Source organism: Chiroxiphia lanceolata, chromosome 4 (genome assembly GCF_009829145.1).
Source record: "Chiroxiphia lanceolata isolate bChiLan1 chromosome 4, bChiLan1.pri, whole genome shotgun sequence".
Classification (NCBI taxonomy): domain Eukaryota; kingdom Metazoa; phylum Chordata; class Aves; order Passeriformes; family Pipridae; genus Chiroxiphia; species Chiroxiphia lanceolata.
Genome location: NC_045640.1, coordinates 64,799,874 through 64,825,060, shown reverse-complemented (window position 1 = coordinate 64,825,060; position 25,187 = coordinate 64,799,874). Strand labels below are relative to the sequence as shown.

At 39.2% G+C, this 25,187-nt stretch overlaps 1 protein-coding gene across 4 annotated transcripts in view; it reads right to left on the bottom strand.

The window, feature by feature from the left end:
• The window catches only part of GAB1 (GRB2 associated binding protein 1), a 100,701-nt gene that overhangs the window by 14,765 nt on the left and 60,749 nt on the right, over positions 1 to 25,187 (bottom strand). For 3 of the 4 annotated variants that reach the window (XM_032685375.1, XM_032685376.1, XM_032685374.1), the window contains exons 3-6: positions 15,990 to 16,203; positions 8,328 to 8,935; positions 6,378 to 6,463; positions 5,874 to 6,177 (exon numbers count right to left, since the gene is read on the bottom strand). In XM_032685375.1, the coding sequence (XP_032541266.1) occupies positions 5,874 to 6,177; positions 6,378 to 6,463; positions 8,328 to 8,935; positions 15,990 to 16,203 (1,212 nt within the window). Of the gene's footprint in view, positions 1 to 5,873; positions 6,178 to 6,377; positions 6,464 to 8,327; positions 8,936 to 12,815; positions 12,897 to 15,989; positions 16,204 to 25,187 lie in introns of all 4 variants that reach the window. The other variant, XM_032685372.1, reaches the window with a different exon arrangement.

Sequence of the window (25,187 nt, the reverse complement as noted above, 5' to 3'; positions counted from 1 at the left end):
TTCTTAAAAGCAAAATGAATACTACTTCTGTTCAAAAAAGTCATCACAGAAATTACAGTTTCTTTTTTAACAGATCTTTAGTTCAGTTTTTGCTGCTGATTAAAATCACCATTCAGATTTTTTTCAATGCCTACTTGTCCTAAAGCCTGAGAACATAAGTGAACCTTTACTAAACAACATGCAAGACAATTACGATAGCGTAGAACACTGCAGTGTTGCCAGCTTCTAGTTATTATTATTATTTATTATTTTAAAAGAATTGTCAGCTCCTGTATTCACAAATGCTTTAACTGTTTCTCTGAAGTTTTATTTCAGGCCGGTGGGATGCTCCTCCTGCATCAGGACATGTAACATGTTCACACTGTCCAACTTAAATATTTACATGTTTGAGTGTCTAACAAGGAAATTGTTCATTAGGCTATTTATAACTGCCTCAATGATTAATGAGGATTCTTAATTTCCTTAACAACTACCTACTTTACTTGGGATTTTTACAGCACCATTACTACACTACAACAATGGGTGATTATGCTGGTTATCCAGGAGCATCATAGCAGGTCCTTTGGGGACCAGATGGTGGTAGGTGCTTCCTGCCACGGGAAAGCTCTGTACACAAATACCTTTTCAAAGTGGGTTTATACTCTTACATCAAGAAAACTGGAATTTTCTATGAAGTTAATCCATTTGGGAGATGCTCATGAGGAGTCATGGCCAAGATACAGCCACATTTTTAGAAGCAATCCACATATTTGTGGTTTAACCACAGAAATAATGTCTTTTAACACGTTAAATGAGAAAAAACTATGAGAAAAACAACCAGATAAAATTTTTAACATTTTTAAAAACAATCACAATTCCTAACTCCATGAGAATTTTCTTCCTCTCCCTTGGTTTGTTTTGTTTGTTTGTTTTCTTGGTTTCAAGCTGCAACTGGGCATTTTCTTGGCATGAAAAGAAACGTGTGCATCACTCACTAAATCCAAGTCTAAATCCAAGTTTACCACATGCTGGGCTGAAAATTACCTGGGCCAAGCAGCAGCCTCTTTTAAAGGCAATCATATGGACTTAAGTTGTAGGAAGCATCTCAGATTAAATTTTTGTTGAAATATAAGCCTTTAAAAAAAAGTGAAAATGCACTACACTGGTTATTTCAGCAAAAAAATCTCTGCAATCTTACCCAAAACCCGTGTTGTAAACTGGGATTCCCAAATTTTGTACTGCCTCTGTCAGCAATCTGATCCTGAGGGTATCGTTCTATCTCAGTTCCCCGTGACTCTGAACTAGGACCTGTGCTAAATGGAACTCTCTCATAAGGTGTTTTTAAGTACCATGGATCAAAAATCAAAAACATGACTAAAATTACATTTATATTCATTCATGCATTACATTCCAATATTATATTCAAATGAATGAGATTAAATTTTTAACTTTCATTCCATCATGGTTATGAATTGTTAATTCAGCCATATGCCCGTGGTTCATACACTTCTTTGCAGAACCTTAAAAAAACCACTTTGGTAGAAGTGGTCTCAGAAAAAAGAATTTACCAAGTTAATGTAAGCTGGGCATCAAACTGAGACTTTGAAGAAGTAAATTCCACCATCCCCAATTCCATCGCTGACTTAACAGTTTGATTCAGATATTGAAAAACTATATTTTATCAGTCAAGATGACATGCACAGATTTCAACTTCACAGATGAGACAATGCCACATAGCTATAAGGACTCCTTCTGTAGGGCTCCTAAACAGTTATAGTTTTTAAAAAAAATTTGATTTTGTAGATGTTTGGTCTTAAAGTCTTGGTTTAAGATGACATACGCCATCCCCCAAGTCCTGGAAATAAACCCTGGGGCAGGAGGGGGTCACTAGCATGCCCAGAGGTTGACAGACACTCCCATCTCAAACGCTGCGTCACTCAAAGGCTTCCTGCTGACCTATAAAAAAGAATTAACACCTTTCTCCTTTCATTTTTGACCAGGCACCTTTTCCTTAAAATAGGCTGAACAGAAGAGAATCTGGTGTTCTTTGTTGCCTTGGCTGCCCACCGTGTTTGGGCACCTTTAATTCCACTGCTCCTTCTTGGATAAATAGTGTTTTGAGGAAGGAACACGTCACTGTCACAACAAATGTCACAACTGCTCTTCACAGTCTTTGAGCAATTCAGTGAGTAAGATTCAACTGCATGGATGGATGCAATATTTCTTCTGCTCAAAGCCTTTTGCTAGCAAACCCGCTTCCAAATTAGCATCACGACTACATGCAACTGCGGCAAGCTAAAGCGGCCAAAAAGCAGAAATACAAAAATCAATACAAACAATGGTTCTATGTAACTAAAGAAATAGCACCCTGAAAAAAAAATTAAACTAAAAAAGAGGGTTTTTTTAATCATTCAATTACAGGTGAATGCAGAAAAGCACCTGGCAAACGCTCTCCATTTTGTTCCAAGCAGTACATCACTTACCTTTTGGTATGCTTCTCTAAAGAAAAGTGCTTTGATTCAAGTTATTGGGGCAGGGAGCCAACACCATGTTTTGAACATGGTTCAAAACTGCAGTTTTATTTTTCAGAAAGTACTGGAAGCTCCCTGTATTTACAGAAGCAGCTGTGAGCTAGAAAATGAAACTATGTGAACCTGTAGCGTAATCTCAAGGCTCTCTCTCTCTATTTTTTTTTTGTTATTTTTAAACCATTTTCTAAAGCAAAGCTCTTCTAAAATCCAGTGGGAAAAGACACAGGGTATGTCATAGCTCACCATGGCTCCTGGCCCTGGCTACTCCTCCATCTGGGGAGACCCAAAGGGCCTATGCCTCTCAGGGCTGGGATGCACAAGTACCCTCCTCAAAAGAATGTGCACGTACCTTTAGTAAACTTTAGACCTATTACCTACATTTAGTTTACCTATGTTAATGATTTTTCATAAATCAGTCCCCTGTCAGCCACTACTTCTACATAACTTCTACATAACTGTAGAAATTTGGAGAATATTAATGATTTGATAAATTGCCCTGAATGTCAGCTGCTGTATGAGAGCTGTGAAGACATTACACACTACAGTCACTACTGCTGATGGACAGACTGCCAGGTCCTTGCTGCCTGACACATTATTCTTCAAAGACAGCAGAACCAGAAGAGAGTGAGTATCTGTTTCATGTCAGGTGTACAAAACAGAGCAGCAAAGGGGAGAGCAGGCTGTATGCCAGAGAAGGGGCCCTGCCATCACCGAGCCCTCCACTTTCTACTCTTGTCAAACTATACTGCCTGTAAGCTGTAAGCCCTTAAACCAAAGGAAAACAGAGGAGATGCTAAACACATACATCTGACAACAAAAAGCAGTATATTCTTTCTTTATCTGCTAGTTTCACTGCATTATTTCTTTGTCAAATGCATTTTTAGCACTGAACAAACTTCCCTGGCCCACACCAACACGACTGAGCTAAAGCTAATGCTCATCTGAAAGGCAATGGTGATATTTCTCGTAGCTACTAAAGAGCAATTGTTACTTGGAGGTAGTGCAAACACTATTTTTGCAGCAATCCGTAACCAATAAAAAAACATACAGCACCTTCTTCCAAGAGAACAGGAGATGTGCCCTCACAATACCTTACCCCAACACACCCGATCTCTGTGGTAACACCATCTCTTAGAGAAGCACCAGTGGTCTTCAACAGAAATTCTTGAACCAATGGCATATTAAAAAACACCAACATTTAATGGAGCAATACCCAGAAGGTAAATATTTTATGTTCCATTTCCTCCCTTTCTGTGTCTGCCAAAGATTTATTGAACCTACTGGCCAACTCAATACTTTCTGTGCACTCATTTGCAGCAGAAGAGCATTGCAGTACATTTACATAAGCAGACACAACCTGATAATAGAAGCTGCTACAAGAATTTGAAAGCTGAAAAAGCAACACAGAAGAACATAGAGCACACACTTGTTTTAATTAGGTAAAGGTCCACTTAAACAAGAGTTTTATCCTACTTTAATTCAAAAGAAACTGCAGTTTTATTTTCCCAAAGGTATATCTGGAAGGAGTTATTTGCGTGGAGAACTCAGCTACTAAAATGGGAATGTATCACCATTCTGATGTGTCATCACATCTGCTCTTCACAACAATGGAAAACTCACAGTAATGCACTTGATAAAATTTGAGTGAGGCTGTGTGTATATGTGTTACTAAGATAAAACCCTCAGTGATAAATCAGAATCATTACCACTCTTGGTAGCTCAAGATCTTCACGAATTTTTTTGCAGCCCCTAAGCATTTACTACACAATATTTACTTTCAGGGACAGTTTTACTTTAAAATTATTTTATCTTGTAAATGACATTAAATAATCCTATTATTTTACAGTGGTAACAGCTTCTAAAAGTCTACAGGCAAAAATTTCAGCCAGTCACTCTACACTTATTCAGAGGTATGTTAGCACATCTAAAAATCTTTTCCCTAATGTTAGCTAGTTCTTTTTAGCTGTAAAGCATTTGAGGATGGGAGCAAAGCAGGAGCCTCACATGCCACTTTCAGAATGTGAACCACTAATTCAGTTTCAAAAAGAGATGCAAGAGTAACGATGCTGCACCAGCAGACATCTGTGTGGCAGCTTTGCACTGCCAACAGCAAAAGTGAGATGCTTTTAAACACAGAAGTTTACTGCTTTTGAAGGTCAAACATTTTATCAGTAAAATACACAAACTGGCCAGTCAGGGAAAATATTTTAAATCAGTTCAGTGCTTATTTTGAGAATATTTTCCATTATCAGCTTTCATCAATCTGTTACTGTCCAGTATTTCTTAAGAACTAAACAAAACTACTGTCTGGTAAAACAGAAACAATTAGACACATGCATAGAGCCAAGGTCTTGAAAAAGGCCATGCCTCGCTTTCTGAAGATGGACAGGCAGGAATGAGACATTCCATTTCACACTGAGCTCATCTATATGATCATGATACTATCTACTTCCCTTAATTACAGGTTGTTTTCACCTAGTGGGAAAAATACTAATTTAAAGGTTTAGTTAGTGAATATTTTAGACCATCTGAATATTCGCCATCAAGCTTTCCTACAATGAAGTCAGGCATTCTCAATGTAAATACTAATTTTTTCAAGTGCATAAGATTAAAAATAGGACTTAGTCATATGCAAAATAGCACAGAGACTTGACCTAATGTTCTGTAGTTGCCACTTCTACAAGAAAGTTAGTTATCTTGTCTGAAAAACTGCATAGTGGGGGAAACAAGTTCCTTAAGCATTTGCCTGTATTTCCGACAAGATGGCTGATAAAAAATTTCAGCTGAACTGGAAAATCCAAGCTATTTATTAGTGATTCTCTATACAAGTATCTCTTATAGACACATTGAAATCCTATCTTCTTTTTTCCTTAAGAACACCAGTCACTCAAATAATCCTTATTTAAAGGAAAAGTAAACACAGTGTGCACCAGATTTACAAGACTAATCTTTTAGGATAGATTTGGAAGGGCCTTCTAAAGTGAAAATGTGTACTGCTCCTGTACCAAGCATTGTTATGGCTATAAATCTGTATTTTATCCAGTGCCTTGTGTGCTCTCTCTGCATCACGAGTGTCTCCTATGTATGAGGACTAAAACTCACACCTCTAAATGTCAGCAATTCTGTGTCATTTTTTCTTTAGTAACTGCAGGGCTATAATATAAGCCTATGCTTGTATTTGGCACTGGTTTGTGATGTTAAAAATAATCCTACGATCCCTTTGTGTTACAATTATCTCATAGATAAAAATTATTTTTAAAATAATTTCTAAAAATATGGTAATTTTCCACTAACTGGAAGCTGGGAGAGCTATGTTATTTTCTTAGATGACAAAAATTAGCTTCTATTGGACATTTTCCTCACCTTTTCTGTCTGGTTTGAGGTTCCGATCCACTGGCGGTGGCTCACATTCTGCAGCAGGTACCGACCGTCTGGGAGGGGTCTTTGGACTGGACCTGAAACCCATGTGAGCAGGAGGAGGGACTTGCTTTCCAAATAATGGAAAATCAAATGTGCCTGGTATCATTGGTACATAGTTTGTTTCCTGGATGGGTTCAGTGAAGCTGCTGGAATGCTGTCGTGGAGGAGAGTTGGGATTCATTGGGACATAATTTTCATCTAGTTCTTCACTTGAAACACTTCCCACTGTCAACATGCTTCTGTTTTTCTAGAATTAACATATATTTCCTTTAACAAAATAAGTTATGCAATCAGCTGTGAATCATATGAGTTTTTTAACCTAATCTACTCAGATTAATATTGAAACTGAAAAAATCACAAACACTGTACAACTTGCTTTTTTACACAGGAACCAAGAGCATTCAAGCACTGTCACTGTTGCCTCACATCAGATCAAGTCATACTTACAAAGTGGTTATGGAAGCCCTCCAATGAATTAGATCTGTCATTCAGAAACGTTCGTGGAATATCATAACAGTCTTGAGAACTAATTTCTAAAGAAACGAAAAGAGAAAGTGGTTATTTATCATCCTTGTTCCTGTCACTTGGCACCAGGCATCCAGAGTCTGTTGTTATTTACTGTCTGCTTCTGAGAGCATACAAACACACCTCCTGAAGCTGTGGCCCATAGATTTTATCTGTACTTGGGAGGACTGTGTTCACAAACAACCTTAGCGCCTATCAGTCACAACGCGGTTTTCCATGGTGAGAAAAGAAAAAGGAATTTTTGCTTTTAAAGAAGCAGCAAAATCTTTCTTTCCAACGAGCACCTGTATGAACTTAGTGTAAGAGTCGGAATCTGGGCCCTCATGAAAAAGCTATTCTAAAATAAACAAATGGCAGATGTAGTTCAGGGTCTGAAGAAAGGTTTCCTGACTGATACTCTTCCCTTGGAAAGTGCTGATTCAACAGGATTCCATCTGTTGCAGGAACAGGTGAATCCCTTCTCTCAGCTCCCCAGTGTGGTCTCCAGGGGCTTTCAACTGGAACAAACTGCTGCAGAAGCAGAGATCTCTCCATTTTCAGAGTTGTGGCTCCTGGCAGTCCCCACTAAGAAGGTCTCAATCTTCGTGGGTGGTTCTTTGGTGGACAGGGGTGTTTGTGGGACACCTGGCTCCCAGGTGCTGCTCATCCATGCAGGTGGCAGACTGCCTTATCCTGCAGCAGGCATGCCCCTTCTCCTGATGCCAATACAGAAACTGGGAAAACTCTGGGTTTTAGCCCCACCTTGCCCTGTAAAAAACCTCTGAAGTTTTTTTTGAGATTTCCATCTCAGAGGAAAATAAACACCTCTGCTATTGAGCACCAAATTAAAACAGTATTTTCAGAAAGGCTACTCTTCCTGAGATAGAGAATCTCAGCTTTAGTGTAGGAATATTCACCTACAAACTCAGGAAAATGAGAGAACGTAAGTGGAGCAAACAAGGGTCTTTCAGGGTGTTACTTTGTAATTTTATAATGCTATCAACCACCAATATTATTACATTCAGCCTACAAAATGAATGACAAACAGGACAATACTATCTGAGCACCTGTATGTCACATCCATTCTGTATATTGCCTCCTCTAAAACCCGTTCCCATCCCCTCATTTCAGCCTCTCATCCCATACCGAGCACAACTCAAACAATTCTCCTTTAAAAAGACCTCTAACACTAGCATCCACCATAACCAACTTAGAATTTCACTCTAAAAATAACACTGTAATACCCACCTGCTTCAGGAACCTAAAAAATGATGGAAGTCAACACAAAAGTGGTTAACAAGACAATACACAAGGCAGCACATCTAGAGTATTTAGGTAGCCACAAGGAATAACTTCAATTTTACTTAAAAACTGCACTAAGCATATCAATCACAAGTAGTGAAATAAAGGTCAGTGGCAATGATCACCAAATCGGGGTTGATCTCCAAGCTAGGGGTATACACCAAATCCCACTGACCTTCAAGAAACTCTTTCAGCTTTTGCAGATTGGAACACAATTTACTAACTTTGGTCGTTCTGAAAGACTGATAATGGCAGTATTGAATTCAGCTATACGAGCTTATTAGGCTTCAGAAAAAAAAAAAAAGATTAGTTTTTCAGTGCTGTTTTCTGAAGATGAGTAACACCATAAATACGTCTGGGTCTTCAAGTATTTTTAGCCAAGACCAAATACCACAGTGCAATGTCCATCCCTTACTGATGTTCCCTTTAATAATCTCTTTTACCTCTTTCTTACATACTTTGACCACAGACCACCTTGTGAAGGGCTACACGCTCGTTTCTAAGGGCTAGAAACGCCGCTTGCATCATTCATATCCCATCATTCCTCACAGGACCACACCATTTAACACAAAAACTCTGCAGAGTACTGACCTTTCCGAAAGACATTCAAATCTACAGTTGAAATGGTGTTACTGCGGGAGGGCGGCACTCCTGCTGTGGGGATGCAGTAACTACTGTCCGTGTCGGAAGCAGTGCGACTAATGCTACATGTTTCCACAGGAGACCGATCTGCAGCGTGGTGAGGTTTTGGTGGCCGAGGCGGAGGAATATCTGGAATAGTTTCCAGTTTGGAAGTCTGAGACAATGTTCCCTCTGGAAAAGTTCGTGGAATCTGATAAGTACCTCCAGGTGTGGGGGGAATGTCGTAGCTAATGGAGACGTGTCTCATCTGTGCGTCCAACGAAGACGTTGCCGACGGCGCGTTGAAAACGTGTTGCTCTCCTTCCGCGTCAGTCCCAGACGGAGACGCCGCCTTGGGTAAAACATCCTGGGAGTAACTCCTGGGCAGGTTATAGAGGCTGCAGTCTGCCAGCGTCAGTCCGGTCCGAGAAGGAGGGGAGTCATAGACCCCTTGCTGCGGAAAGAAGCCGTTCACAGCGTGCTTGCTCGCTGAGGGAGCTGAGGGGTTTTTGTGGGAGGGCAAGTTATCATTGCAGTCTGTTTCAGAAGAGCTGGATTTTGCCGAGTCAGCGTGAGATCTACATGTGAGATTGTAAGATTAAAATGTTGGTGAACAATACAAAGAAAAAAACAAACATTACAAAGGATAGACACAATGTTTGGAATGTAAACAACTAAAAAGTCTGTCAGTGTCTTCCAAGTTTTTATTTTTATTTTTTAAAAATGAGATGCAGGAACTCAATTATCAAACAACTAGTAGTGCTTAAGGATCCTAAGTGACTACATATGTACAAATCCATGCATGTGAAACACATAATACAACTGTGGAGCTTTACAAACAGCTCCACAACACGTTGATGTTTCATAAAGCAAGTGATTTCCACGATGACAATTTGGAGCAGTTTTTTTGGCAGCTGGGGGATTTTTTTATTTTGTTTGGGTGCTGGGGGAATTTTTTTTATTATTATTTTTTTAACCCATGCTGGCAACTAGCAGTACTTTAATGGCACAGTTAAAGGTAAAAATAAGACACTCCGTTCTTGGGTTTACAGTACTTGCTAGTTCTAATCAGTATGAAAAAGATGTTAAGAGGAAAAAACATGACTGCTTGTAATGCTCTTAAATGCGTGCCTGGTGTTGTACTGACCACATAAAACTCATTTGAAATATGCAGAGGAAAGAGAAATAGGAGATAAGAACATAAATAGGAGGAAAACAGTATGCTCTTTGAGGGGAAAAAAAATCCATAGGTTGCATGTGCAACAGAGTGCTTTTGTCTTGAATGCAAATTAAGGCAGTGGTGTTAGATAAAGCTGCACAGCTGTTTACCTTTGATTTCTTAGGAAGTTCTTTTATGAGAATAGCACTCACTAGTAGTGGTACTAACCAGTACTAATGTTTACTAAGTTTACTACCAGTAAAGTTACGTGGAAAGTAACCACGTTGCAATGATTTTATTTTCTTTGTAAACCTCCCCAGTTACCGTGCTCCAAGCAGAGAAATTCTGTTATTACTGGTCTTGATTCTGTATTGGACTCCTTGCTTAAATGAAAGTCAAGATAGTGGCAAAATACTGATGGAGTTAAGGCAGTCCATATGCTTTTTGACCAATCATACCATGATATTTCCTATTTTCATTAGCACAATACCATACACTGTGTTAATTTATACATACATATGTAAATATTTCATCATGCACATGTTTCAGTGAACACCTGGTACTCTTACTAAGCTCGATTAAGCAACTGGACCACACAGTTCCAAAACTTTTGAGGAATAAAATACATGGACTACCACAAGAAGCATTTTCCCCCTTATTTAAGAGGCTCACTACCTCAGAGGGATCACAACCAATATTTATTATACAGATTTCATTCGTCGGTAAGTTTGCACAAAACTTTCTTTCTCAAGGGACAGCTGCATTTATCTCCCAGGGTCCTGGCAACCTGAGGAAAAAGGAATCCAGTTTAGCTATCCAATTAAGTTTCCTCTGCAGTCATCAGAGAAATGGAGACTGTGTGAAACACAGTCTGTTCTTCTTAGATATCCACGTAAACAGGAGGAATCCCTCACAAAGTGCCTCTCTGACAGCTATCAAGGGAACCAACATGGTTAGCTTGGAATGGACATCTGCAGTCAAGAAAAATGTCATTCACCCAACCAACAGAACTTTTTGTTCTGTTTAATAGCGGAGATGCAATCTTCCATCAGGACGAGCAGCTTATGAGATTTCTCTCACTACAATTATATGACCTTCTCCTGTTAGCTTATTCTTAGGGGTTTTGGCTTTTTTTTTCATTGCAGAAATGCTCTGGTTATTATTTTAAACATAGTTTTCAGTTCTGTCTTACTGGCCAGAACTGGTTTCTAGGTAACTCAGAACATTAATCAGCATTAGTTTAGTGGACTCCCTCCCAGAAATAAGAGAATTTTCTCATTATTTATCCGTGGCACAACCAGAGAAGCAAAACTTCCTGTATTCCCTCCAGTGCTGACCACGAAAAAATATATCTCTTGTCTCTTAACAGTTTACTCCCTTTGCCTCAGAGCTTCAAAAATTCACGAATGAACCACTGGAGGTTTAAAACGTTTGCAAAAAATAGAGCCCATAGGACTGAAGGAATTACACGAGGTTACAGACCACGTAATAAATTGTCAACAGTGTGACCAGTAACACTGAGCTCAGCCCCTGCTGCAGCCCTTCCTCTTTACTCATAGAACTGATTCAGGAGTTCCTCGCTTTCTAGATGTACTCTTCCAGTTCCATGATATGCATTCAGACTGAAATTCAAGTAAAAGTCAAATGTTTTTCACATAAGCAAGTGTGGCGAGGATTGGGATCTCTGTTTTTTATGCCATAAAAATAAAGCGGGCAGTCTAGAGAAGCTGGGCACTGACAATCAATTGCAGAACCAAAATTATTAGTTCCAGTTCACTAGGATATACTTTAAAATGAAAAAAAAATTCTAAAACTACAGAAATAAAACATCAACACTACATTTATCTTACAAAAACACACAGGACTATATAACCAGAGCTCAAAATGCAACAACAGCACATGTACAATGCCAGTACTTAAGGATTACCCATCACATGCAAGCAACAAATGCTTTTTTAAATATAGGAGTTTTTCTGGGTCAAAGTGGATGGTGCTGCTTCTTGACCACAAGCACTTAGAAGACTTTCAAAAACCATGACACATGAGACAGTCAGTCTGTAATTTGCTTAGCTGATGGCAACAACTTACATTTCTCATTATAAGAGGGCATTTCTGATTTACTTCACAATTTTTAAAGTAATCTTTTGGAAACAACTTCTCAGTCTACTGAAACAGTTTTCAAAATATGAATGGGTTGTAACCAACCTGATTTTGCAAGACTATAAGTTTGAAGACAGTCTGAAACAAAGAAAGCAGTTTAAGTCCAAACAAAGTCAAGGAATTCAGCCTCTGAATTTTAACTAGTTTTCAAAAATCAGCATTAACCACTGATCATGGTAAGAACACCATGTACAATTCTGAAAATGCACAGTGCATAGTTGACAGGAACAAACTTTACTTGTGGGGTTTTTTTGTTTGTTTGGGGTTTTTTTGAGAAGGATGCCCAATGACTTCTCTACTTTGGGAATTTTAATTTTTACCAAGCACTTTAGTATAGTTCAATAAAAAAAAAACAATTGCCTTAAATATTCCATTAACAACTGGTTATTAAGATAAGCATTATTTTTTTATATCTCAGTTTAAAACAATGACAAAGCTGGATATAACACAATGATAACTCCTCACTTTACAAGCAGAGGATGGCTATGACATGAATTCAGTGTTATCACAAGTGGGTATTATGTATCTCCAAATTATGCTCAGTGGCCAAACTATCCCTTACCCAGTATTAGGATTGGATATCTCTTTCCACATATCAAGAAAAGAAAACTGTACAGCCTGCTGGACTACAAGGACTAGGCATTAAGGTGCACAGAAAAGAGGTGCAAGAGGAATCCAGCGAAAAGCATCCATGTACTAAAAACTACATGTTGACAGAGACCCAGCAAAAAATGTTTAAGAAGTGTTTTAGTCTGAGGGGCAATCATCCCATTTTTGAAAACGCTGTATTCGGGCTGCCTTGACCACTCATCCTTTCCAGTTGATTCTTTTCCCATCTGCAGGAATCAATATGACTGATTAAACAGAATATTATGAACGAAATGGCAGCAAAACTGCTCTTGTGTGCAAGTAATCTGGGACAAATGAGCAAGCACAGGAAAAAAATGTGGTAGATATATAAATAAATAACAACCCAGCTTTCTTTCCAGAAAATTCAAGCCAAAGTTACAAGGTTCTTCTGTTAAAACTCACAGAACACCATGCAAGATGCATCTCAAACAAACAATATTTTCAGGCAAGTTAATGGCTCTGTCATTAATTTCTCACACGCGTGCCAAGAATGGCTACTGTTCACTCACTGCAGTGGAATCTTTTTACTTTCAAAGTCTTCTAACAGCAGGTATTCCTGCCCTTCTTCTGAGAGAAAGGGTGACCCTTGGCTGGTTCATAAACATAGGAAAGACGAGGAAGACAGCGTTTAGTATTTCAGTATACCCCTCGAATGAGCCAGAACAATAAGCGGGTTGGAAACAGTCTTTGGCTGCATTTTCCTCTCTAGGATCCAAATGCAAACCTTAAAATCTCACTAAATGTTACAGTCAAACAATGTTCTTTCTCAAGTCAAGAGTGATCAGAGCATAAAACTATTTTAGACAAAATACAGCATGATTGTTACAGCTGCAACTGCTGCATCCAAGATGTTCTCACATCTCACAACAGTGGTGCACTGTATGACATTGTAATGAAGCATTTCAAAACTATTTACTAGTTCTGAAACACCACAATTCTCAAAAAATTCCAAAGAGGCAGCTTGGATACTTCCTCTATATTTCACAGTTACCCATCTTGCCCAGAAAAGAACCTCAAAGCATTGAAATAAAATTCGGTGGTTCCCAGATTACCTATAAAGTAAAATGCAGAATTCGAATAGAAAACGTTCCCTCTGCATATTGGCAACTTTTAAGTCTAAAGGGAAAACATCATAAAAATAAAACCATTTAATTAACAGTACCTGCCTGTTTAATTACAGCTATTAAGCTTTGCACTTTGCACTAAGTCTGTATGAAATACACAGATATATTGCTCCAAGCCTGGAAATTATTAGGAAAATGATGAAGCCATTTAATTTTTTTCTTCGCTTTTAAGGATGTGGACTCGGATAGTGCACAGAGTGCACTCTTACTGATCATCTTAGTAACATGCTACACAGATACACAAAGCTCTAATTCCATAGGAAAAGGTCTATATGCTCTATAGTTTGGCCCAAATCCAGCAGAATATCTACTTTACTTAATACACTAAGCCCATATAATATCCAAGTGATCACAATGCCAATGTTTCACTGTCTTCAAATGTTCCTACAAAACCATTATTCATTTAAACAATCTCTACACTCCCAAAGATTTTGATCAGTTCTTTCTCAGTTCACTGGGCATTTTATCGCCATTGGACCTTCTGCCTGCCCCAGTACCTTCTCCCCTGTGTCATCAGTGTCTTTCTTGAGAAATTCTGCAGGCTGTTCATGGACTCTCTACTTTGCCACAGTTTCTGTCCCCTTTTACGGTCTCCTCAGCCTCTACTTAACACACTTGTCACATAACTGTGGAAATCAGGTCAGAAAGTGAATTACACACCTCAACCTTCATAATTCCTAAAAACACACTTCATGTGGTGGTGTTAAACTTCTGCTCTGTGCCCATCCCTCACAGAAGCAGGCAGACACATTTCTGATGGGCCGGGGTGCTGAAATGAAAGTCAAGATTCCTCTGCCAAGTTGTTCTGGAATGAATACCAAACTCTTAAAAGCTTTTGGCAGGAACAGTGACAAACTTCTTCGGCTTCAGCTTCAGCTTCAGCTTCTAAACATCACTAAACACTGAAACCTTTAACGGCGAGAAAGCAGACACTGGGTTTCCCCTTCCCCTGCAGGAGTTACATGATGCCTGTAACCTACACATTCCATACTCTGGGGGAACTGTAGGTTCATTCCCTGATTTTACAGGGAAGATTGTGAAGGGTGGATACTTTTCTACCATGTAATCATCAGTAAATGGAGCAGGAAACTCCTCAGGCACAACAGAGCAAGATAAAAATGCCAAGGGAGCACAGAGCACATGGCAGAGGGAAAACTGGCAGAGCATCAAGGTGTTGTTGAAGAAGGTACCGCCACTAAAAGGTATGGCCCTAAGGAAATATGTGAAATACTCACGAAAACACTTCCAAAGGAAGCTTTCCTCAGCTTCCATGTACTTGTCTGCAATCACAAAAATAGTGTGACATTTTGTTTATTTTTCTGGAAATACCCCAGCAAATTTTATTTGAAATTACTGCAGAAAAGAAGTTTGCCAGAGGGATTTATAGGGCTCTCCAAAAGAATACTCAAAGTTAGAAGGTACCTTTGGAGATTATCTGCTCCAGCTCTTCCAATACCTCTAAGCAAAACCCTTCAAAATCAGATGAGGCTCCTCAGGAGCTTGTCCAGTCAAGTTCATTTGTGGTTCTTTTGCTGTTTTTTTTTTTTTGTTGTTGGTGGGTTGGTTTTTGGTTTTTTGAAGTTTTTTTAAAGAGAACACAGATTCCACTATGTCCCTGGGCAGCTACTCCAGGAATGGCCACCATGATCCATTCTGGCAAAACATAGTGATATTTCCCAGGTAGCTACCATGAATATCATAGTATTCTATGCAGGAGGTGCTGTGCATTTATTTAAGTTAGAAGTAGCAGTTGGAGAAATAAATAGACATTTAATTTAGTAGAAGTTCTAAATGCTTTCCTTAAAATTTCCAATTGCACACTCCTCTGGAGAACTGACTGTGTGGGTAGTCTTTATTCAGCAGAAAATAAAGGTTATTTGAGCTTGCTTTTAAATATCTGTTATTTGGAAAAAGTTAAAATTTAGGACATGGAAATAGTCCTAAATTTCAGCCTCCTGCGTTCTTAATTATCACAAAATAATTGCCTTTTACTCTGGCTTGAGAGTCTGAACCATGCTAGCAATAGTAAACAAACACCACTAGAAGATTGCTGCACTCAGTGAGGTGGTAACCTGGCAGGTGATAACAAATATCAGCATGTTTTCTAAATCCCTTCCATGAAAGCTTTAACTGGCAAAACTGGGTCACCAAATACCAGAAGAGAGAAAGGCTAAATTCCTCCAGGTTTTTCTAATCCTAAACTGGATTAAGCACACCAGATTGTGGCTAAAGAAAGAGTACTTCTCTGCTCTGTGCCATGCACCACTCCAAGCTACAATGAGATGCTTGGATCACTGCATTATTCCTATACTTCATTCAAGCAATTGCTGCCCACACTTTTGAAGAACACAATATGGGTCTAGCACTGATCAAACAATTTATTATTACTGCAAAAAGTTCAAGCACAGAAAGAAAAAAAGCAGAAGTTACAGGCAGCTTCTTTGGGTAGATTAGGTGCATCTGAATGCTCAATGTTTTGGCAATAAAAAAGTGCTTTTAGCACAAATGCTGTTGGCCTGTAATACAAACAAATGTTATTAAGAAACAAAAGTCACTTACCTCATGGGTTCAGGTTTTTTACTTTGACAGTTTATTAGCAGTAAGTAGTCTTGAGGATCTTCTTGACCAGAGGAAGACTCCAGTGGGGGGATGTTAATAAGCCGGTAAGGAGAAGGTAGGGAAGATTCTGCTTGCATGGAAGGTGGTGAAGTGTTGACGGGCAAGGGTAACTCAGCAGATGGTTGTAAAGAACTGACTGGTGGCTTCACAGCATCTGCAAACACAGGAGCAAAGCATTCCTTATGCAATGAAGAAATAGTCTTTCAATACTACAAAAAGAAAATTATTAACAGAGGATGAGAGAATTCTCAGGCTTTAATTCGAATCTGTCAAAATCAGTGGACATGAGAACATCTGGATATTAAGACTCGTTTCAAAGTATTTAAATTTATATATAAATCATTAGATTTTCAAACTGCAGTCAACTTCTTAAGTATGCCTTGGAAACAGAAGTTATGCCTTATTTAGTGACTGACTTAACCTGCTTTCTGGTCACAGAAAGAACAAAGGTGCTGACAGCTGCACTGGTACATCTAAAAACACAAATCTGTTGTTTTAATCAAGAGCAGACAAAGGCCCATATGTTATTATAAGTTATGTTATTATAAGTTAGCACTTGCAAGTATTCCTCCCTTTTTTTGACCAAGGTCACTTCAACATTTGAGATTAGTCACCAGTTGAGAACTGCCCACTCTAAATATCTGAAAAGCAACAGGAAAAATGCGGCTTTTCCAATGGAAGATTCCTTAGAACAATAAAAATAAGGCAGAGGTACAATAGGTACTATGTTCCACCAAGCCAACCTTTTTATTATAGTGCAATAAATGAAGCAGTTGTGGTTGGATTGGGGGATTTTTCCTTGTTTTGTTTTGGCTTGGTTTGGGTTTCTCTTGCAGGGGGAAAGGATTGTGGGATTGTGGGTTTTTTTGAATAACCTTATCTTTATAATTCTTATGCACTTCCTATCCATGTATCTTCTAAAGTAACTTCTTTTTTTTCTTCCAAGTACATGTATCCTGACTATTTAATTATCTGGGAGACTAGAAAATATTGACAGTCCGACATTAAACAATCATTTAACTTTTTCATTGTTTTAATGACACATTGACTAAGAACAACATAATTAAGCAAATTATTCCTCAATTATCAAGGCTCCCCTGTACTTGCAACTCATTGTACATTCCAACTTGCACATCCCAGGAATGGATGCTTTTTATTAGCACTGTTTAAATGAACATATTATTATCCAATGCAGACTGCTCCTGCTCCTGTTAGGCTTACAGGTCAGGTATGCACTACAAAGTAACTTCAGTACTATTCTGGGAAGAACCAGATGAGCAGCCCAGAAAATAGCCCTCCTGCTTCCAGTTCTGTGTACACTAGGTACAAGTGATTTAGACGTGGAAATAGAAATAACAGCACTTGCTTTGAACTCCCAGGGCACTTACAGAGGCTCAGAAATTAAATCCCACCACACCCATGTGGGTGGAAGAAGTCTAGGTGTATGAAAATTCCTCAACTCAACCTACCTGAAAAGGTAGGATAACCTAAAAAAAAAAGTTTTTATTAAAGGTTATGCCTGACCTATTCATCAAGCTAGTTAGCAGGAGAAAAGCAGAACCAAGCTGCATTCAGGGATTTGAACAATATTCTTATTATTTAGGAAATTCAAGAGCTCGGAAGAGCCTATTTGAGGCACCTGCTGGTATTTCTTGACTCTCCTAATGCTGGGGTTCAACAGCAGGAACAGAGAGGTGCCTGAATGGACCTACCAGCATGTACATCTTGCTCCTGGAAAAGAGATAGTGGAGAGAAAGGACAACTATCTCTGTCCTGTCCCCTCCAGAACTGAGGAATGCATGAGTAAGAGTGGAGAGGAAAGGTTTCCTGCCAAATACAGTCTCATTCTTTGACCACGCTTACAGACAAGATCCTCAAGAGCTTCAGCGTTCCACAGTCCTCACCCCTGCTCCTTGTCCCCAACTACACACGGCTTTCATGTCATTAAATCTGCTTGGTGCCAAGTTCACACAAGGGGGGAAAAAAGACATCAAACAGGATGTCCATGGGGCTTCCAGGGAAGATGGGTGTGTCAATCAGACCTCATGTAGACAGGAGAGCCCAGCAGGTATATAGCAAAATGCATGCCTACGTGACGCTGATGCAATTAAACAGGCCACGCACTGGCATTCCCAGGAAGAGCAGCAAGACTCAAGGGTAACTTTCCAGGGAAAAATAATATCAAGACTTGTTAAAGAGGACCAATGTATTCACTAAGGTTGGAGAAAGAAAAAGTTACTTTGAGAAAAAAGTGTGTGAGAGAGAGAAAGAACAAGTTACAGGCTAGCTATAAGCTGTGACTGGTGAAATGAGGCAAGGTGGTGCAGGTCATTATGCTGAACATCCTGGCACAGATCTGTGTTCTCTGAAGCCCATGATGCCATCTCTGATGGTGGCCTGATGCAGACATTGAGCCTGATGTACTGCCCCCAGCTTCTGGGGCACCCCAATGAAGAAAGAGGCTGCATCCACAGCCAATGCTGACCAGCCCCTGACACACTGTTTTCTGAACTTCTCCTGCTTCTTTTAAATGCCTTTTTTTTTTTTGGCCTCTACTACCCTTCTGTGGCAGTGAGGTCTACACGTTATTACTTGTGTTATGAAAACCACTTTATTTTAAACCTGCTGCCTGATAGCTTCACTTGATATCCTTCAGCTCCCATCTTCAGAGAAAACAGTGAACAATAGCCTCCTGTTCACAATCCCCATTCCCAACTTTAAACAACTTTGTCACAGTTTTACTGAGTTGGTGCTGCTTAATTTTTCCTGGCACGGAAGCCATTTCATTGCAGATCTGGTTTCCCTTCACCCTCACCTTTCCTAGCTCTACTATTTTTTTTCTCTTGAGAAAGGAAACTAATTCTTGCATAAAAAGCACAGGAAAAGGTCTGGGACACTCTCACTGATTTACAAAGACATAACAATAATTCATTCTATTCCTATCCCAACCTTTGCCTTTCGATTGTTACTGAATATTAAAGGTGATGCTGTCCACCTGTCTAGAAGGCTTATGGTCTGTTCTCTGAGCAAGGATTTCGAACCCATTAATGGTAATGGATCGTTAGGGACATTTTCCTTCTGATGAGCTGCCTCATTTATTTTGACACAGATACCACTTGATAAAATCCCTGATCCTCCTATGGATGTGTTGTGGGGTTTGTGTGTGGTTTGGTTGATTTTTTTTTTTTTCCCAGTGGATAGAGCACTAAACTATTAAAATACCAACTTTCTGATCTGAAATTCATCCTCATACAGGCATTTTGTATGTATTAAATAGAGTGGGTTAATGACTGATTTAAAGAGCAAGTGAATTTAGTCTAAAGCACTTCATGCTGGGCTACTTCATATTTGCTTTTATGCATTGATGGGATTTCAAATTTGACTACAAAGAAAACAGGCATGTTAAAGCTTTCATCACTGAGCAAATGAATGCTGTTTGCCTATCTGTACCCCCTCAAATGTTCTCTTTAGCCATGTAGTTCTGAAGCTGATATGAAGGAAAGTTTCTCTCCCAGCAGCCTATTATGATTTCAAAGAGTACAATCATCAACTTGCTCCACTTTGGACTAGCAGATTTTTAGGGAAGGGGTCATCTGCACACCAAAGAGCATTGTAAGTCATTTGGTTTGTTCCCAGAGCTCAGACACTCGGACTGCTTTGAAATAACTGGGAGCTGGAAAAACAGCCAGAATATTTAACATGCAAATGAGTCTAAGAAGAATCCTATTTTGTTTTTATAATTTCTACATTCAGTGCAGCTAGAACAAGCAGCTTTCTCAAAACAGGGCAACAGTTTTATCTGTTCTCAGCTGTTTTTTTAAGAGCAGTTACAGACATCATCTTTGCTAGAATTCATACTTTTTCCCTCAAAACCATTTTTGCATTTCATAAAACTAATGAGGTAAAAAGAGCATTTTCTGAACAAGAATAATAAAAGGCTTCCCTTTCTTCCTTCTTACCTATATAAAGCTTCTTTATTCCACAAATTCCTATATCTGTGCTTTGTGGACAACCTGGAAGATTTGAGTGTGAGAGTTGCCATTTAGGATTAGGTATGTGTTTTGGTTTGGGGTTTTTTTTAAATGAAAGCAAAATTTAAATTGTTTTCTAAACTATGATATATAGTCTCTTAATATTCTAATTATGTAAATACTTGGAATGTTCTCATAGTGCACAAAACAGAGAGGCCTCATTACAGCAAGTATTTCTTTAAATGTCAAAATTGCAATCCAAGTAAGAAAATGCATTCTTTCCAGCTTATAGGTAGAAACATGAAAATAGAAATGGGATTTTCCCATTGGAACAGTGAATCAGCAACAGATATGCAGTGGCATGATTCCTCTATTCTTCTGAGATGCTTCATTCAATCCATTTGCTATGATGCAGATGTTATTAAAATAATTAATGGCCAACAAAATGTCAAAGTAATAACTTTGAGCAAAAATTTACAGATACAACAGTAGAAGCCTTAACAAAAATACAAAAACTTCATAGCTTCAGTTTAAACCTTAAAAGAACTTTTTGTTGTTTTCTTGTTTTTTTTTTGTTGGGGAGAGTGTGTTTCTTTTTTGTTTGTTTGTTTTAACTTAGGTCTGTCCAGTCCTTATCTCTGCTGCTTAACCTGATACATCCTGAAATACACTGCTGGAGCTTTCTCTAGTGTCAGCCTCTACGTGGTCTCAAGTGAAAGATCCTGGAATCAAAGGGCCACATGTCTGATGTGCCTGCCCAGAGCACAAGCACATGTACACTGAGGGGCACAGACAGACAGGCACTTGCTCTGCTCACACACTGACTCAATAGGTGAGAGCCAGATCCAGCCCAGAGGGTGCACAGACACAAGATCCTGGGTTTGGTTTTCAGCATAAGTGATCAGCTTGCAACCCCTATGAAATCCATGCAGTAAACCTCAATTCTGAACCTTCCTGCTATACTCAGAGAAGATCTTTTTAAATACTTTAATTAAGAGTTCCTGTGCATTTCATAAGTTTGTTTCCTTAGTTTAACGTAATCTCACCGTATCTCTGTTTTTCTGAAGACAAACATGATACCCTAAAGAACACTAATGAGCAGTTGCTCACTGTACATTATGCTTTGGACAACTGTGCCTCCTGCATCTGAACCAGAAATATGACTAGGTTCCTATCACATGCTGAAGTTTTCAGCTTTCAGAGCTAACAGCTAAAATTTAGTACTTACTATCTGCAGTTCATATGTAATTTTAAGCTACACTTCTGGTTACCCATTTAGGATTTGAAAATACTAGAAACATTTCCACTCAGAAGTTATTCCCCTTCTCCACCTGCAATTTTCTTTTGAAGACTGTTCATTCAAAAGGAGAAAAAAGAAAGAAACATCTGTAGCCTGTTCTCTCCATCCTCAGATGGCTCACAGGCTGGGTGACACAAGAAAAATAATCAAGAAGTCCTGTTATAGACTAACTTCTGTAGGTGCTTGTGAAGAGAAACAGTGCAGCCCACCACATTAAAACACTTGGGATTTTTTTTTTTCTCTAACAAAGCCCAGAGCTCTCCTCAGCATAGCCACAGTTCTCTGACCACCAGGTGAGTTTTCCCAGCTGGGGCTCCAGCACAGTGCCTGGGACCGTGGGCATCCTTGTGCCTGCCTCCCAGCACCTCACAGCTTGAGAGCCAGCAACCTGCAGAACAGTTTTCCTGCAATCCCCTTCTCCCAGGGCCTCGTTAGGTGATGTTAGTGGCACAAAAGGTGTCCAGCAGGAACCAGGGAAAATGAAGTTAATTACCTAGATTCAGTTTATTTTTCCTCAAGGAAGACCAGAATCACCTTCCATGTGAACTTCTGTTACATGCAGCTGGCAGCTTAAGATAATAACCCCAAACACTCAAGATTAAGACACTGATTGTACCCCTGATAGTAAATTATCTTTTAAATAGATGTATTTTTTCCTCACATCTTGTAAGGGAAGACCTACAGTTACAGATTTTGTGCTCTATTCACCATCATCTCACTTAACCACCTATTCTTTTACCACATTATCTGAAGCTGAAGACATATTAGTCCTCTCTGCTTGTCTTCTCTTTCTTCTTTGGATAATAGGCAATGATCATCTCAGCTTTGCCTCCCTTTACTCAGCTCTTGAGCCACCAGCTACCACCTCTGTCAAAAATTTGGTTATTCCTATGCAATTTTGCCACATAACTCTAGCATCATCACAGTCTATCCTCACCTTCTTCTCCGCAATTCCATCCTTAAAAAAAAATAAAAAAATCATGTTTATATGTGCCAGCAGCCATTATCCCTGAAACTTTACTCAAACCAAACAACTAAAAAAAAGCCTCCAGAAAAGAGATGCCCTTGTGCAACTATTCCCTCTAAACCTACTGCCTCACTTTTAAGAGAATAGACCCACAGTCCTTCTCTGGAGGGTCTCTCTCCTAATGCTTAACTCAGTCCTTTTATGCTATTCTTTACTGCACTCCAGGTCACCAGTCACTCATCCTTCTGGCATGTCACCTTTGAGCCAACATTCTTTCTAGTAAATAATGTCTAAGAGGTACAAAAACTCGTCATTAGGTACATCACCCCCATGGTGTAAACTTGTTGCAAATTTTTTTTAAGCTTATTACTCTGTTAATGCATTTCTCTTTATGCCCCTCCAGAGCCTCCCTTCCTTCATCTAAAAGTGAGCTTTTAGTCCTCGCTTTTGCTATTTGTCCTTACTTTTGAGTCCTTCCATGATCAAGGTCTCTACTCTTCTCCCCATGTTATGGGGATGGCAATTTTGATTTGCCAAGTGTTCCAACTTCCATCATCCACTTAAAGTTGTCAAAGAATAACATTTTTTATTTCTTAGGGGCAAACCCTTCAGGCAGGAATGGCACCCAAAACACCTCCAGTGTCCACTATTTATCAAAGACCTCCTGAAAACCTCTTCTGGAAAAAAGCCCAGAGCTCAACCAGAGTCCAACACCTGAGGCACTGACACCGTCACAATGGTCAAAGCCACCTTGTTTGCTTTCACTTCTTCCCCTGCCCCTGCTCCTGTGCTGATGTCTCTTACTGCAGACAGTAAGTTGTTAGTGGCAGAGCCTGTTGTCTGTTCCATGCATGTGTCACAGGCAACACAGGGATATCCTGATCGGAGATGGAAACCACGGACACAGTGCAGCTGTGGTGATGCCTGACCATGCAGCACTGGAGAGGATACAAGGAGCCAGGATGGCAAGGTGAAGTCATGTTCATCCTGTCACTGATACTGCAACCCAGCTGTGATCAACCTGCAGTGCATGGATCATCAGAACACCATGAAAAAAAAGCATGGTTCTCCAAAAACAATTGACCCAAAGGCAGAAGGCATGAGAGGCACACACCAGAGAGCAGCTACCTGAACAGAAACACTGCAGACTTTGAAAGTGCCGTGTGTGAAAAAAGCTGCATCTCCTTCAAAGTACGGCCCTTCTGATGACAAACTTTCTTTACCACATGTAATTATTTGTGTAAATGTAATAGTAGATTTCAATGTCTTGTTCTTCCCTTTTTTTTTTTCTTCTGCTTTGCCTTGTTATTTCTTCTGGTTTACTTTGCCATTGCTATCTTTATTCAAATGAATACATGCAAGTAACATGTTTGCATACAGTAAGATTATTTCCTCCTTCCCCTGCTCTGCCAAGCACGCAATTCACTAAATTACAGAAACATGGAGCTGGATCACGTATAGAACATTCATCACAGATGTCTACTGAATTCCAGGGAAGGGCTTTCACAGCCTGTGCTTAGATATCCTTAGAAGGGTTTTTTTTATTGTTACATCACTCACTGAGAGAAAAACAAGTAACTTCTCTCTTCAGATAACAACTAAGGCACCACAGCACCAGGCAGAGAACAGACATTTCCTAGGTCTATTTACTCTCTCCACCCCAGAATGTCTCCTACTGGAGTTCAAAGCACACAAAACACAGGTGACACATTTTTGCTCATAGTTCCATTTTAACTTCTAGATGACTTATTATATTATGACCTTACAGACAAAATATGAATGTTAAAAGTGCAATATGAAACTCTGAGGTAAACCTAAACCCCACGTTCATGTGTAGCTTCCTTCACCTTTCCACATGCATTTTAAAAAGAAAGATGCTACAGAAACAAAATTTACATTTGAAAACAAATGAAAAAGAAGCATTAGCTGAAGAAAACATAGCAAGTACCCAGAAATTAATTTTTGAAAGTGAATCATTTACCTTATTTAAAAGAAAAAAATTCCTTCATGTTTCTGGCTTGCTGTAAGATTAAAATACCTAAACCACTGTGAACCCTTTCTTAAAAGAAACTCCCTGTAAAAAGCCATATATTGCATATATTGTAATTGCAATGAAATCATTACAGATTACACAATACTATGATGCAATCAGAAATCTGGAGACTCAATGGCTGGTAATAATGACTGAAGAACATAAAGTTATCTATGTCCAAATACAAATGCAATGTTGCAGATCTCCACAATGAAGAGATCGCACAGGCATAGACCAATTTCCAGTTGGAAGGTCACAGCAAAGCATTAGGTAAAAATGAGTACTCAAAATAATTTCTGAAAAAATAAACACAAACTAAGCATCATAGGAATCTCTGAGTCTTCACTAAGTATGAAAAGAACAGCTCACAGCTACTCTGAAGTGATCTTTATTTTTTTGGTCTGTCTACAGTTATGACAACTCTTTGTCCCTAATTCCTCCCAACACCAAAAATAACAACTCCATATTTGTTTTCTAATAGCACTAGCCACCATAACTTGTAACTTCTTCCTTTGTAAATCCAAGGAGACAATGGGCCTGGGCTTCCAAACAAACACCAGCAGGAGCAATAGGACCTAGTGCCCCTAGTCCTTCATGGAGCAAAGGATGCCAACGACAGTCCTCTCATAACACAGCCCTTAACCTGTCTGGCAAGAGACATTTTGTCCAGCCTCAAAGAAAACTATCCTCTGCTTCCATAGGCTAAAGGGGAGATCAGTTATGCCCCATACACTCATTTTGTTCAGTTCAAGACTAAAATCATAGAATCATAGAATGTTAAGGGTTTGGAATGGACATTAAAGATCATCTAGTCCCACCTCTGCCACGGGCAGGGATACATTCCACTAGACCAGATTGCTCAAGGCCT